The sequence below is a fragment of the Lissotriton vulgaris genome, chromosome 2_1, assembly GCF_964263255.1.
Source record: "Lissotriton vulgaris chromosome 2_1, aLisVul1.2, whole genome shotgun sequence".
Classification (NCBI taxonomy): domain Eukaryota; kingdom Metazoa; phylum Chordata; class Amphibia; order Caudata; family Salamandridae; genus Lissotriton; species Lissotriton vulgaris.
Genome location: NC_141687.1, coordinates 1,618,964,815 through 1,618,981,570, shown reverse-complemented (window position 1 = coordinate 1,618,981,570; position 16,756 = coordinate 1,618,964,815). Strand labels below are relative to the sequence as shown.

Sequence of the window (16,756 nt, the reverse complement as noted above, 5' to 3'; positions counted from 1 at the left end):
CGAATGGTCTTAACACAGGGGAAGATTTGGTTCACTTATAAAATTGTGGTTTAGTAGGATCTTGTATATACAATTAGATTAAATTAATTTTACAATTCTGTGTCTACTTTGTTCTCTTATGCTGCTACAAATATGAAATATGATATGTGAATTGATTATAAGTGCGGAGTTTAAATATCAATTTTAATTATGTGTATATATTAATTCAGATTTTAGAGAAACCTTTTATACTGTGGAATTTTTTTATTGGTTTTACTAGTTTTCTAGTTTTACTGATGGATTTTTCAGGCATGGGGTGTAATCCATTTTATTTACTTTATGAACTAATAGATACCTGATAATAATTCAACTGTGACGATTCTATTATATATATATATATATATATATATATATATATATATATATATATATTTATTCTAGTATTGTTGATAAATTTGACTGAAACTTTAAATCTTCATTATATGCAATATTTATAAGCAGGTGACAATATGCTTTTTTATCTTTGCTCCAATTGCTTTAATACATTCGCATCCGATTTTAAAATTGTTTTAATAGAAGTTAGGCTGTTGATTTAGCTATACTTCATCATTACTACACTGGGTGTACTCAATATGAGGGCTGTTCCTTCCCATTAAATGTTATAGTATGGTTTGCATATTCTCTCTTCACAAGCAGAATTTGGGCACTTGCCCTGGATTTTTTACCCAATATAGGAGGTTTCAACAATGAAATGTTTAAATTGTGAAACTACGATGTTTTTTGCGTTGAATATGCTGAATGCACTTTGCACTTTTTTGTATTGTGTCTTTCTTCACTGTTTATGATTAGAATGGGAGTGACCAGAGCATACCTCATGAGATTTAAGGGCGTGGGTTTTCCTGACATGTCATGTGATCAAGGCCGGGGCAACCTGGTCGAAACGTGTATAGATATATATATATATATATATATATATATATATATATATATATATATATATATGATTGGTTCTAAGCTTGTACTGCTTTGTGGTATGATAATCTGCTGAACGAAATGCTAATGTATAGGTTCAATTGTGTAATGTTTAGTCTTTGTCGTCTTTTATGATTTCTAAATCGAAATAAAGACAAATGAAATGGATATATACATGCATGCACACATATATAAATACATACACGCACAGACACACATTAACAAGCCTATTCAGCGTGTGTGTGTGTATGCATATGTGTGCACATATTTACAAGGCTATTCAAAAAACTGCACAGGCCACATACAAGATGCAAGACCAAGAGCTTTAGTCTTACTTTTATATCCGACCTGTCCAGGTTTTTGCTTTTCAAAATCTGGTCACCCTAACTGTGTACATCCTCCAGGGCAGGGTCAAACACAAGCAGAGAACCTGACATAGGCATGGTTTAACAAACCAGGCTGACAGAAACGAGACCAAAGCAAAAGCAAACCAATGTTAAATTACGGGAGGCCTGTAAACTCACTGTGTGCAAACATGTCTCGAAGAGACAGCGCACCTGCTGTCCAGCAGAGACCTGAAAATGTTATATAAGGAATAGTAGAGCGGCAGGTAGACATAGTAGCTGCACGGACGACCATCAACACCTATTAATAGTTAGGAAACTGGCATGCTGCACATCCTCACCATTTTCGACAAGGTTTGTGCCTAAGAAATGTGAAACCACTATGCTAATCTGACTAATCCCTGCTAGTAAATTAGATGGAGGGAACCATGCGATTGTCAGGTGAACATTTCTTAAAGCAATTTAACAAAGCTATACCATGTGCAATAATGGGAAAGAAAGAAAAAAATATAAAACTTTGTGAGATGCTGTTTGCCAACCAAATATATGTTGGCTGACGTGGAGGCGCCACTAGAGACTGGACTGCAACATTCAAAACAAGGCCCTGGAATTGGAAAGCAGACATTTAATCCCATTTATTAGAGTACTGCTAGCTAGCAAAAGGCTTACTTATCACACAATATTTGTCTCATGTATTTAAAAATATTGATGGATAAAGGCCATATGCAAGAAACCTTAAGAAATTTAGACATTTTTATTTCCATTTGCTTGCGAGAGGCCAGCAACTGATCACAACCTTTGAAAACTAGAACAAAGACTTAGTGATTCTTAGACTAGCTGCTTAGAACATTACACTCTTCACCTATTTTGAACTTTTTAAAAACAGAGCCATATACAGACAAACTACAACTACCTAAACTGATTTTAACAGCGCCAAAGTAATAAAGAATTATCTACTTACAGAGCGCAGGTTGCTTCCATCATTCTTAGCCATTGATGTCTTTGGACATTTGAGAGGAGCGCAAGAGTTGAGGAAGTTATTAGGATGTCACTTGACGAAAATGTTAAGTTTATGAAAGTAACCTGAAAAACAAAAAATATTCATTGTTAATGAACTAAACAAAACATTTTATTCATCCTCAACCCATAAAATATTTTTAAACAAAAGTGCTTTTCAATTTCCATTTGTTTACGGATGGTCTTATGCTGCACTGTAAAAACCAGAAGTATAATTTTCAAGAACAGTACATTTTAAACTCTATATCAAAATTACGGTAGACAAAGTAGTAGCAAAATTTACATATATGAATTAAAAGGTGTGGTGGTAACTTTAAGGAAGCCGAAAGGATGTGTGTGTGCGAGTATACCAATCAGCATCACAAATACGGCATAAACCATGAAACTGTAGGAAAGTGGTGTAACCTGGGCCTGTCATTTAACATATCAAAGCAAAACTTTTGACAAATATTTGTCCTACTATTTTAATTGCATTTATATAACGCTTACCCTGATGATCCTACTCCAGAACCAATAAAGGATTAGTGGTAAATTAAGTTCATATTTCACTAAACTAATTCATGTTTTGGCATGTTAGTCTGTTATTTGGATTGAAAATGATAGTGAAGGAATCGAAGAGGGAAGGACTTAGACTTTTTTTGTTTTGGAGCTCATAGCAGTAGGCGGCGACTTGAGATGAGTAAAAGGGAGATGGAGGAGGAAGAGTCAATGGGAAAGTTTAACAAGCATTTGCAATGCAATTGGTCTCGCATAACTAAAATGTTGAGCTATTGGTGTTGTTAATAGTAATACAACATCAATAGCGCAAACATTCAGCAATGCTAGACCACTTGCATTTCAATGGGTTTTTTTTTTGTAATGCACGATGAAGAAAAAAGAAAAGACCAATCTAATTACCATGCCACGCGGCCTCGGTAGAAATGCCATTCCTGCGAGTAGCAGGGTATTTCAGTGAGTTTTAGGAGTTGTTTTTTAGCTCTCGTGACCTATCAATGCGCATGCATTGATAGAGAAGCGAGACTATAGGGCTTTAAACAAACTTTAACTAGATGGCGATATGGTGCTGTGCCCGTGCGCTTTTAGGTCAATGCGCAAGCGCATTGACCTAAAATGCGCATGCACAGCATCAAATTGCCAGCCATATGTTGCCCAGCTTGGTGCCACTCCACTCCCTGCCAGATCAAAGGCTTTCACGGCCGGCCGGCCGTGTTTTCAGTTTCACGGCTCGCCCGGCCGTGTCTCCTTGTTATCAGTTCGGTTTGGACGGCTTTCCTGAACAGGAGATAATTGGGGCCTAAAATAATCACCCTCTCTCTGCAAGGTTAAGGCCGGATAAATACAGTCTCATATCAATATGAGGAAAGCAGTCTTTTTTCACTAGCATCTCACTTGACCTGCTTTGGGAACGCTTCCAACAAAAGATCACAGTACATTTCATTTGCTTCGGCACCATAGGAGTTAAAGTGTTCAAATAATTAACTTCATCAGACCCTGTGACTGGCCTGTGAATCATTACTCCACGCCTCCCCTTTTTAAACAGAAGCTAGCTCATATTAAAAAAGCAGTATGCAAAGATAGTATTATTTTGTAGTCTTACCAGTTGCAGAGCACTCTAAGTGACACTCATTAAATGTAATCCTGACGTATGCCGTTCGGAACGCTGGTGGAACAGTGCAGAGCTCCGTGCACTTGACATCGGTGTGGAATTGTGGAGGTTGCTTCAAGGTAAACCCCCTAAGAGTTTACCCGCGTGTTTACTTTGGGATTTCATATGATGGCATTGCAGAATGGCACGGTGACGTTTGACTCAAATTTATCAAATGGGCTTTTCCAAAGTTTTTGGTGCATTTTTGTGTTACACACCGTCTAGTGGAAATGTGCTAAATATTTCTTTTTAAAATCAGAGACAAATTCCAAACGTGTTTATAGGCGCCTGTCTGGTTTCCACAAGGTTTTTCTTCTATTGTCTCATAAAGTAAACAGTGCAGGTTCAGGCATGTTTTAGACATCTCGCTTTATAAAGAGACACAAGAATAGTATAGTATCTGCCGTGAGACATGTTTTAGTTGGCAGAATAGGGTCTTCAATTTTATATTTATATAACTGTTGGAACATGAACTGTTGGTCATACTGTTTGACCGTTGCCTCGTATTCATGCCAGATATTGCTTTTTCGTTTGACAGTAACAGTTATTATCCCCGTCTCCTTGGCTTTGAGTTGATGTAAATTATGACCTACAAATGAATTTTCATTATCGGCATTTGAATATTTTATTTTACAATTTAAATAAGTATTCAATACTTTTTTGGGCATAGGTAAATGTCTCAGCAGTGTGCCCTACAATCAATCGATTATTTTAGTCAATTTAAACAGATTGTTACAAACATATATCTAATATTTGATGAATCTGTCAGAGGCATTTCTATATTCAAATATGATTACCGAAGAACGTCTGTGCATGCAAAGTGACCAAAAGCAGAGAGTCCATCGAAACGTTGGGATTGTTCCAGGAAAAACATACACAAATATCTGTTTTGCGTAAATGTATTTTTTTTTTTTTACAGTGGCTTATGCTTCGCATGTTTATGCCATGACAGAAATGAATCTATCTGAAGTATACAATCAAGCGACGATAAAGCTTTGCAATATTAATTTGCGAATTTTGGGGCATATTATCAAGACAGGTGATTAAATTATAGCCGCTTTATCGGCAGAAAACTGCCGGTAAAGCGGCGATAATTGGCTTGATAATATACTCTATGGAATTCCAATTGAAGCCCATGTTAGATGTCCTTCACATTTAACATTGGCTTCAATTGGACTTCCATAGAGCATATTATCAAGCCAATTATCGCCGCTTTAGCTGCAGTTTTCTGCCGATAAAGCAGCAATCATTTTATCGCCTGTCTTGATAATATGGCCCTTTGTTTTTTAGAACCAATGTAGCGCCAAAATAGCCCTTTGCAAACTCACATGTTCTTTATAACTACAGCCAATACATGTTTTATTATTACCATTTCTAATTTGTATTTTGTTGCAATTCTTTGCCACAAAGCTCCACAAGAGTTGGGAGGGTGGGAGATGAAAAACGAGGAGCTTTCTCACCAGTACCCTATTACACCCCCTGGGTAATACCGATTCGGTCTGGCACAGTAGTTTTGGCCAAAGTGAGATTACAAGCCTTGTGGTACAACCATTGTTATTTGTAATATCAATACATCTAAGTCACGTAAATACAACACATATTGCATTACAAATGCTATAGGTGTCACATTTGTGAAAGTTAAAACTATTGGCAGTGTAAATGACAAAGCTATTACTTTTGCTATTTTCAAAACCAACACATAAATAAAAAAAAGTGTCATTTACAATACCAATAGCTCAAACTTTCCTAATGCGAGACCTATTGCATTTCCAATGCTTGTTGTTATAAAGCCTTTGGTAGTTAGTCCACTGGTGAATAATACCTCATACAGGAGCCTCTGGCTAATGGCTAAAATACAAGAAATTCTGATTAGTGGATTAGGGAAAAAAATAAAAAGGATTGCCGTTTTTCCATTAAAACGTGTGTTTGAGGGCAGAGTACATAAATCATGCGGGTGGTACTCAATTACGAACTGGTATTACCCCATTACATACATGTAATTGCATTTATATAGCGCTTACTACTTCCAAAAAGGGGTTATATGTGGAAGGGTGCACTGTTTTCCTGCATTTCTTTTTGAAATAGCAATTTCATTTCATTGAACAAGTTACTCATCTAGAGCAAGTTTTTGCTTTGTATTGTGCATTATGGGTCTTGCAGTCCTGACTCTACAATGGGATTGGCAGTACTACAAATACCAGACGGAAAGAAAAACAACTAACGTGAATGACTTTCTTGCGCATTATACTAGCACCCAGAGAGTTCTGCTGCTGTTAGGCTGACACCCAAATCTCCCACAGACCAGTACCCCAGACCTCTGAAAAGTGTGCTCTGAAAGTGTGCTTCTATTATGGGCTACAGAGAACGTACACAGCACAGGGGCATCAATAACAGGAAACTTCACTGCCACACAAAATCCCTTCCTGGTTTTAGAAACAAGCGTACAGCACATCTACGTTGCCCAATAAACCTATATCTGTTGAAGATGTGTTTGATAACCTGCACACTCCACACTACGTTGGGGCAACACCTGAAGGGCTTGCCCTGCCTTCGTGTGACCTACAATAAGCAGATTATGAGGAACTTGCTGTTCTAGATTCTCAGCTCCTTATAAGATCGAAGGCGAGCTATCACTGCTGTATTTAGACAAGTGACCTGCATTATGAGACTTAAGACTGCCCCCAAAAGATGAAAGTGGAGTTTGTGAAGGAGTCTATACCCCAAAACAAGTCCAGGTTTCCAGAACATGCAGCTCCATGGGCAGAAGATGCAGGACAGCCCCCGCCTTTGTGTTTTAACAGTCCCAGGGCAAGCGCACGTTCTGGGAGCGATCCGGGGGCGCCGTACAACTGTAAAGGTTGTACGAGAGCCAGGCACATGTGAGCCGCAGCTGGCTGTTTTTATGAACAAAACAGGCGTCCTTTTTTAATATTCACGTTTCCAGAGGTTTGCCAATTTGGTAAATACCTGAACTATACTTCACCTTGCACTCAACACACTTTATACCTAAAGGTTGTAGCTGCCATGCCTGCTAAGCTACAGTGCATAAGGGGAGTTGACAACTTTTTACACTGTATGAGGCTGCACTTGATAAACTAGAGAAGACAGAAAGAGGCAGCGTGGGCGGCGGGAGATGAGGGCCTACCCCCCCCCCCCCCCACCCCACAGACCTAGACACTGCAGTTGTATCTCTGAGCCATTCCGTTTCACTGCTTATGTATGTGGGTCATTTTCCATGATAGACCGGAGCGTCTTTGTTTTGCTCGTGTTTGAACCATGTCATTAATTCATTCATACTAATGGAGATTCCCCTCCAACACCGGTAGCTAGTCACAGGGAGCGAGCTGGAGAGGCAGCAGCCTCGCCGCAGAAGGGAGGATTATCTGTTTAAAGAGCTGTTACTGAAGGCTGAGATAGAGATAAGAAGCTCTCGGCACTTCCACACTATCCAACTCCCTCCCATGGCTGCCTGCTGCCCAGGAGCCGTGCATGGCCGCAGCGTTTCCACCAAGAACAGCCGGACTGTGGAACCAAAAGCAGTCAGGTAAAAGTGCCCAAACCAAGACCGTTCACTTCGCTGTCTCTTTTTCAATCCACACGTTCTCTCTCAATATTGCGCCCCTTTCCTCCCTCTCTCTTGAAGACCGCCTGTAAAGGTATAACAAGCCAATCCAAGGAGGAACAGTGGTGCGCATGCACCACAGAGGAGCGGGGTTAGGGAGTCTGTTGCCTGTGCCCCTGCTGCGCATAACAGACACCACTAGGACATGGGCGTTTACATTTCTGAAGAAGCTGAGACATGCACACACCTTTCACTAATGGCGTGCTGCCTTTTTATTTTTTTTTAACGGGCGCTAAAGCCAATAGCAGCTGACGACAACAAAAATACACGCACAAGTGTATCAGCTTTCAGAACACCCTACATGAGGTCTCTCGCTGCGCGAGCACTGCTGCGCACTGCAACGCTAGGAGCGAGACCTAAAAAGGCTTGATATGGGGGATTAGTAAAGGAGGAATGAGATGATGCATGGAGGGGTAGAGTAAGGAAGAGTCTAGAAAGGGTTACTATGGGCATCACAGTAGTGGTATGGTGTTTGGGATGAAGAGGAGTGGAGGTAGAGGATATACTAATAGAGGTATAGGGTGAAAATGCAAATGCTACTTACCAGTATGCATCTGTTCTTGGCATGTAGGGCTGCTGACATTCATATCTGTGCATAGATCGCCGCCTAGTGTTGGGTCCGGATGATTGCACATTGTAGTCCTGGAAGAGTCTTCGAAGTATCACGAGATAGGTGGCTCCTCCCCTGGACTACAGTGCGCATGGGCATCGACTCCATCCCCAGATTGTTAGGTCTCGCCTGTCGATGCGCATGCGCATCGAGCTTGCGAGACTATGGGGGCTTATCCACTCTTGAACCAACTTGCAAGGAATCGTGGCGATTCCTTGCAGTGCACGAGAAATTTAAGCTCAATGCGCATGCGCATTGAGCTTAAAAGCGCGTGCACATGCCCCCAGCCGCCTGCCTTGCCTACTCTCTGTGTCACAGCCTCCCCCAGCTCCGCCCCCTCACTTCTTGATTGCACGGCTGCTAGGCCGTGCCTCCCCTACTCTCCTCCCCCCTCCTCCTCCTACTCTCCTCCCCTGCCTGCCGTGTCGCACCTCTCCCCTCTCCCCGCTCCGCCCCCTCCCCTGCCCGCCGTGTTAAGGTCTTTGCAACTCCCCAGCCATATGTTCAAACCCCTCGCACTCCAGGCCCCCGCTCCGCCCCCTCCCCGCCGTGTCGCATTTCTCCTCCCCCCTCCCCTTATCTGCCTTCCCTCCGTCTGTTCCCTCTCCCCTCTCCGCCCCCTCCCCTGCCCGCCATGTCGCATTTCTCCTCCCCCCTCCCCACAGAAATGCCCTCCGTCTTCCCGTTCTGCAGGCTAGGAGGCTGCAGATCTCCCGGTTTATTATTATTTACGCTTTCTCCCGCTTTTGAAGACACTGCTGGAGTTTGTCTCGGTTTTCACCTTTTCAAAGATGGCCACCATGATGATAATATCTTTAGAAGTACAGCTAAGCGGCACTTGAACATCTATGGAGCTTATTGGCTCATTGTTCCGGGTATTTCAGTGGGCTGGCCCATGGAGCCATGTCTGACAAAGCTGATCTCGGGGGCCCTGTATACAGCTTGCACACGAGGTAAGGAGCGTTTCCACAAGGTGAAGTGTTGTAGGTGCAGCCTCTTTGGCTAAGCAAGTCTTAAGATGACTGTCTGCCCTTAGTAGTAATGGATTTAGACATGTGTATTCCTTGCCATTCATTTTTGGATATCGGTAATTGACCCACTCGATACGAGTGGAAGAAAAGGTTGTGCGCTGCTTGGCCCTGTACACATTTATTATAGACACTTAGTTAGAGTAAGTATACATAGGCATATATCAGTGAACATTGGGAGATTGCAATTGCAGCGTGGATAAGTTTCAAGTTATGATTTTTTGTTCCTCACTTTGTGTTGGCCATTACAGAGTTGGTTAGCGTGTTTTTGGACCTGCCCCTGTAGTTTAATTATTACTGCACAGCATTAGGATTCCAGCGCAAGGGGCAGGATACTTGGAGGCTCCCCATATCTTGGCCGCACTAAATACTTACCCCATGTCCACCGCCGGCTTAGGACTTTCTAGGACTGCCATAGCTCGGTGATGTGTATATGTTTTTACTAGATTGTTTGGAGATACCTATATGGAGGAGTTCATCCATCTAAAACTCGTCCCTTCTGCTTTTGAGTTTAGAAAATTATGAGTGCTAAGCGTGGCATTAGCAATTCAGGTAGCGTCCATGGATTTTTTCTACGTCTTATAATTAGATTTCCTTCTTGTGCTCACCACTAAACGCTAATCCGAGTGTCACTGCATCAGCTGTGCACTGAAAGCTAGCCCTCTGCTCGCCTCTTCCTGCCTCAGCCCTCTTTCTTTTTCCACTTTTTCCTCCTCTTGAAGTCACTGTCGTCTCTTCCACCCATCCCCTCGCAGCGCCTTCTTCCTCCTTTCGCGCACTGTGAATATTTCCTGTCACCCCCTTCCTCCACAGATCATTCCACTTCACCCTCGCCCTTCATTGGGCACCTCGTCCTCCCCTCATACCCTCCGCCCGCCGTTTCCTCTCTCCTCACCTACCCCCGCGCCTTGCTGATGCACCGTGACTATTGGCGCCTTTACGACGGGGAGTGACTTACGTCTGTTTTTCTCTGGTGGGGGTCAGTAAGGGGCGGATTATTAATATTTTTTGTTGGGTGCGTGGGGGGTAAATACAACACACATTGCATTACAAATGCTATAGGTGTCACATTTGCAAAAGTTAAAACTATTGACATTGTAACTGACAAAGCTATTAATTTTGCTACTTTCAAAACCAACACATAAATAAAAAAAGTGTCATTTACAATACCAATAGCTCAAACTTTACTAATGCGAGACCTATTGCATTTCCAATGCTTGTTTTTAGCCATTGTGGCCGAGATGGAGTGAACTTTGTGAGTGATGACCATGCTATGAGAATATATGTGAATACTGCAGCTGCTACAGGCGCCGGGGAGGAGGGCGGGCGATATGAATGTCAGCAGCCCTACATGCCAAGAACAGATGCATACTGGTAAGTAGCATTTGCAGTTCGAGGCATGTGGGCTGCTGAATTCATATCTGTGCATAGAATACATAGCAGTCCCTCCATTAGCGGCGGCCGCCCGTGCCAGCTGCAGCAGTTTGGAAAAGTGTCTTAAGAACAGCCTGCCCTACAGCTGCCTTCTGTTTAGAGTGCACGTCTACACAGTAATGTTTTGTAAATGTATGTGTGGTAGACCATGTGGCTGCTCTACATATGTCCTCTAAGGGAATGTTTCCAAGGAAGGCCATAGAGGCCCCCAACTTTCTGGTGGAGTGGGCTCTTGGTGGAATTGTAAGAGTTCGTTTTGCTTTTGCATAACAGATTTGAATACATTTCACGATCCACCTAGCAATACCAGCCTTGGAAATAGCGTTACCTTTGTGGTGTGACGCAAAGGCAACGAAAAGCTGCTTAGTTTTTCTAAAATCCTTGGTCCTGTCAATGTAATACATCAGGGCCCTCTTGACGTCAAGGGTGTGAAGCATCCGCTCCGCCAGTGACTCAGGATTTTGAAAAACACCGGCAACTCAATTGTTTGGTTTATGTGGAATTGAGACACTACCTTGGGTAGAAATTTAGGGTTAGTGCGGAGCACTACCCTGTTAGCATGAACCTGGAAGAATGGTTCCTGGATTGTGAGGGCCTGCAGCTCACTAACTCTCCGTAGCGATGTAATTGCTACTAGGAAAGCCACCTTCCAAGTCAAGAACTGAAGTTCGCAGGAATGTAGTGGCTCAAAGGGAGGACCCATCAGTCTAGTAAGAACCACATTGAGGTTCCACTCTGGAGCTGGAGGGGTCCGCGGTGGAATGACCCTTTTTAGTCCTTCCAGAAAAGCCTTGATAGCAGGCACCTTGAAAAGTGAAAGGTGCTGTCTATTTTGGAGGTATGCGGCCATCGCAGACAGGTGAATGCGGATGGAAGTATATGCCAAATTACACTGGTACAGATGAAACAGGTAACAGATGATGTTCTGAATGGAAGCATCTAGTGGATTGATGTTGTGGTTTGCACAATAAATGACAAACCGCTTCCATTTGGCCGCATAACAGGCTCTAGTAGTGGGCTTTCTTGCCTCCCGAATGATGTCCATGCAATTCGGAGGAAGGTTAAGGTAGCCAAACTCTAGGACTTCAGGAGCCAGATCGCCAGGTTGAGCTGTTGCGGATCTGGGTGCTGAATGTCGCCATGGCTCTGCGTCAGAAGGCTGGGCGTGAGACGAAGCCTTTGATGCGGTACCACGGACAGTTCCAGAAACGTGGTGTACCATGGTTGGCGAGCCCACGTTGGAGCAACCAGGATGAGGGTCATCAAGTGCTGCCTGAGCTTGCGTGCCACCAGCGGTATCAGGGGTGCTGGGGGAAAAGCGTACGCAAATTTGCCTGACCAGTTCATCCATATCGCATTGCCCTGCGATTGTGGGTGTGGGAACCTGGCGGCGAAGCTTTGGCATTTTGCGTTCTCCCTTGTGGCAAACAGGTCTATTTCTGGATGACCCCATGTCTGAACGTACGGCTGGAGTACTGATGGATGTATCTCCCACTCGTGCATCTGGTGGCTGTGCCTGCCTAGCAGGTCCGCCATCTGATTGTCCTTGCCTGGGAGGTGTTCTGCCATGAGGAAGATGTTCCTCTGAATGGCCCACTTCCACATGCTCTGAGCCAAATGAGACAGCTGTGGAGAGTGTGTTGCTCCCTGTTTCTGAATGTAGTACATGGCCGTCATGTTGTCCATCCGGAACAACAAGACCTTGTTGCACAGATGTACTTTGAACGCCTTTAAGGCCATGAAGATTGCCATCAGTTCCAACACATTGATGTGCATCTTCTTCTGCTGTAGTGTCCATAGTCCCTGCACTGTGTAGTGGAGTACATGCGCTCCCCAACCTTGGAGAGAAGCGTCCGTCGTCAGGATAATCTGTGGCACAGGCTCCTGGAACGGTCGGCCCTTGCAAAGGTTTTGTGGATTCCACCAATGCAGAGAACACTAGGTCTTTTAATTGGCCATGAGCCTGAGTCCACTGACGTGCCAAGCACTCCTGAAGCGGACGCATATGTAGTCTCGCGTGCGGGACAATGGAGATGCAGGAGGCCATCATGCCGATCAACTGCATGAACACTCGTGCTGGAAGTGAGTGTTGAGGTCTGAATTTCTGAATCAGCGATAGAATGCTGTTGATCCTCACTGAATTCGGCTGTGCTGTAGCCGCCAGAGTGTTTATGGTCGCGCCCAGATACTGCCGTATGTGAGCGGGCTGGAGATGGGACTTTGGGTAATTCAGTGAGAATCCCAGATCGTGCAGAAGGTGAATGGTTTGGGACACGTGGTCGGTGCACTGCTTGTGCGAATTTGCTTGAATGAGCCAGTCGTCCAGATAGGGGTAGACGTGGATGTTCTGACGTTTTAGACGCGCCGCCACTGTCGCCAGGCACTTTGTGAAGACCCTGGGCACCGTGGTGAACCCAAAGGGCAGAACCTTGAACTGGTAGTGCTGGTTTTGAATGGTGAACCTTAGATACTTTGTGTGAAGGATGCAGGGGAATGTGAAAATATGCATCCTTGAGGTCCAGAGTTGCCAGGAAGTCCCCTTGCTGAAGCAGTGGGAGAACCTGTTGCAGAGTAAGCATATGAAAATGCTCTGACAGAATGTACGTGTTGAGAGGTCTGAGGTCTAGGATGGGTCTGAGAGATCCGTCCGTTTTTGGGATCAGAAAGTACAGGGAGTAAACCCCTGTTCCCCTTTCTTGCAGTGGAACGAGCTCTATTGCCCCTTTTTGCAGCATGACTTGAACTTCCTGCTGCAACAAGTGCAAGTGCTCGCCGGACATAGGACGGTTCTTTGGAGGTATGTTTGGTGGAATGGAAGTGAGTTCCAGACAATAACCGTACTGAATAAGAGATTTGACCCACCTGTCCGTGGTGATGGACCTCCACACGGGCAGGAACTGCTGGAGTCTCCCCCCGGTGTTGTGTGGTCGGGGGGGCAGTGACAAGGCGTCACTGTTTGCTGGCGGTGGAGGACCTGGAGCTGTTATTTCCACGTCCTCTGCCCTGGACGTTGTTGCCACGGTATCCACCCCTACCCTTGTTGGTATATGAGGATTGGGTGTTACTTTTATAGAATTGTGTGGATTGTGACGCTTGACCCCTAGAGGTGCCTCTGTTATTGGAGCAGCGAAAGGAACCACCCCGAAACTGCTGGGACTGAAGGGCACCCATAGATTTATCAGTGTCAGTGTCCTTTTTCATCTTTTCAAGTGTGGCATCCACTTCAGGTCCAAACAGGTGGTCTGGATTTACTGTTTGGTTAAGGATGGTAGTCTGAATGTCTGGTTTAAAGCCTGATATTCTGAGCCATACATGCCGGCGCAGCAGAACGCTAGTATTTATTGCTCGCGAGGCGGTATCAGCCACATCTAGAGCACACTTGATGGAGGCATTGGTAATAAGTTTTCCCTCCTGAATCAGCATTTCAGCGGCCTCCTTATACTGATCTGGCAAGTGCTGTAGAAGTGTTTCTAGGGTGTCATAGTGTGCCCTATCGTAGCGTGCAAGTAGCGCCTGCGTGTTTGATATGCGCCACATATTGGCTGCCTGCGCAGCAATACGTTTCCCCGATGCCTCAAACACCTTTGATTCCTTGTCAGGGGGAGGAGCATCACCCGTGGTCTGTGAGTTGGCTCGTTTACGTGCGTTGGAGACAACCAAAGAGTCCAGTGGCAACTGTCCCTTGATGTACGTTGGGTCAGTGGGCGCTGCCTTGTATTTGTCAATGCGAGGATTGATGACTCTTGCCCGGGAGGGGTCCTTGAAAACCTCTGGCGCATGCTTTAGCACACCCTTGAGCATTGGCAATGTCTTGACGGTCTTCTCAGCCACTGAGAAAGTGTCAAAAAGAAAATCGACATCCACTGGGTCAGCATGGAGGTCGACATCATGATTGGCTGCAGCTCTTTCAATTAAAGTGTTGAAGGCTGCAGAGTCCTCTGTTGGGGAAGTTTTTGCAGCAAAAAGCTGCGGCTCGTGTCCTGATTGAGGGTCCTCAGGGTCGCCCCCGGCAGACCATGGCTCATTTACATCCTCTGGGTCCGAGTACGCTGGATAATTATACTCGTCCTCCTCGTCTCCGTCACCCTCCCCAGCGTTAGAGTGAGTGGGTGAGAGCTCCAGACCCTGTGGAGATGCCGGCTCCATAGGGGCAGATGCACCCGCAGAGTCCAACTTCTTTTTAAGGGGAATGTGGAAATGCTCCAACGCAGGCTCCGGGATATTTTCCTCTTGAGGAGAGAGAGCTTGCCTGTGTTGGCGTCGATGATGACCTCTCGACGCTCCTCGTCTGCCAGTGGTTGGTGCCGTGGCTTTGGCACCACTAACGATGTCTTCGGCGTCGAAACCAGCTTTAAGGGCACCCCGGCCCCATGTTTCGGAGCGAAAGCCTTCGGCGCCGTTCTTGGCGGCAGCGTGAAGTGAATCGGCGTCTGCGCCTTTGCCGGTTTCTGTGGAGGCTTGTGCGGCACAGTGTCCTTTGGCTTGATCGCCGCGGCCTCCTCCCGAATACGCTGAAGGGACTCCGAGACCTTCTTGGTGAGGGAAGGGGAGGGCCGGATCGGCTTGAGCGAGTCCTCCGAGTCCGGATTAGGGTCGGCGACCAAAGCAGCCGTCTTCGGAGCCGACGCGGCACCTCCCTTTGCTTTCTCGACTGGGATCGGTGCAGTCATAGACTTGGGGTCGTCCTGACGCTTCTTTGGGGCCTTCTTATGGTCATCGACCTTCTTGGCGTCGACGCGACTCTTTAGAGCGTCGACCAGCTTCGGCGCCGACGCAGCCGCGTCGGGCGTCTTCGCCTTCGGCTTCGACACCGTGTTCTTCGGATCGGCCATCTTGGCGTGGCTCTTGAGCTCGACGGCCATCTTGGATTTCTTCGGCGCCGAGGCCTCTGGAGCCTTTGATCCAACCAGTGCGACTTGCACTTTCGGTTTCGATACCGATGGTGTTTACCCCGATGGCTTCACTTTCGGTTTCTGGACCGGGAGTGGCGCATCACCAATGTCCGTGGCCGGGCCAGGAGGCGGGGCCGTGGGACGAGCATTGAGGTCTTGGGTAAGGCCCGAAGGCGATCCCTCGACCTGGGCCTTATGATGGGGTTTGGCCCCGGAGTCAGTCTGAGGATGCTCCTCCTCCGAGCTATCCTCCACGGTGGCAATGGCCCAGTCGTCGTCCCCTACCTCCTCGACGACTTCCTCGAACTCTTAGTCTCCCGCGTCGTACTCTTCCTCGCCCTCCGACGCCGGGTTAGAGTCCGAAACATTCAGGATGGTGTCGTCTTCAACATCCCCTTCAAAGATGTTTGCTGGTGGGGGTGCCGAACTCTGGGCCTGCAGTCTTGCGGCCCGACGTAGCTTGAGAGTCTTCTTCGACCGGAACTTGGAGCAGGCCATACACTTGGCCTCGTCGTGGTCCGGCGACAAGCACTTGTTGCACACTGGGTGCACGTCGATGTGCGGGTACTTTGCGGCACACACTGGGCACCTCTTAAATGGACTTCGTTCCATGTTGAAGTAGTCTGGAGCGTCGTGTAGGCCCGTCCGCGCCGACAGCACGCGGAAGGGCAGCAGTTGATCGGAGCCGATGAATAACCCAACCCGACCGATAACAATACCGACGCGAGATCCTAAAGACCTTTTGGTCTCAAGTAAAGAAACTTAAACAACTATCGATTCCGACAGAGGGAACCGAAACACATCCGAACCCAATGGCGGAAAAAAAACAATCTGGGGATGGAGTCGATGCCCATGCGCACTGTAGTCCAGGGGAGGAGCCACCTATCTCGTGATACTTCGAAGACTCTTCCAGGACAACAATGTGCAATCATCCGGACCCAACACTAGGCGGCGATCTATGCACAGATATGAATTCAGCAGCCCACATGCCTCGAACATAGGGTATTGCACTGGAAATAGAAAGTGGTTTGAGATGAGAGAGTGAGGTAGAGGATATATGGAGAGTGGTTTAGGGTGAGAAATAGGGCAGTGCATTAGATATGCTTAATTAGAAGAAATGTAAATATATATAATATAAATATATAGATCCATAAGTACACAGAAGGTATATAGATGCATAAAGGAAGGTAGTATATATAGATTAAAAATGCAC

General features: G+C 45.8%; 1 protein-coding gene across 12 annotated transcripts in view; it reads right to left on the bottom strand.

The window, feature by feature from the left end:
* EYA3 (EYA transcriptional coactivator and phosphatase 3) overlaps nt 1–16,756 on the bottom strand; it is a 1,455,294-nt gene that overhangs the window by 1,296,120 nt on the left and 142,418 nt on the right. For all 12 annotated transcript variants that reach the window (XM_086957503.1, XM_086957498.1, XM_086957496.1 and 9 more), the window contains one exon: nt 2,257–2,378. In XM_086957503.1, coding sequence (XP_086813629.1) covers nt 2,257–2,289 — 33 coding nt within the window. In that variant the 5' untranslated portion in view covers nt 2,290–2,378. The remainder of the gene's footprint in view (nt 1–2,256; nt 2,379–16,756) is intronic.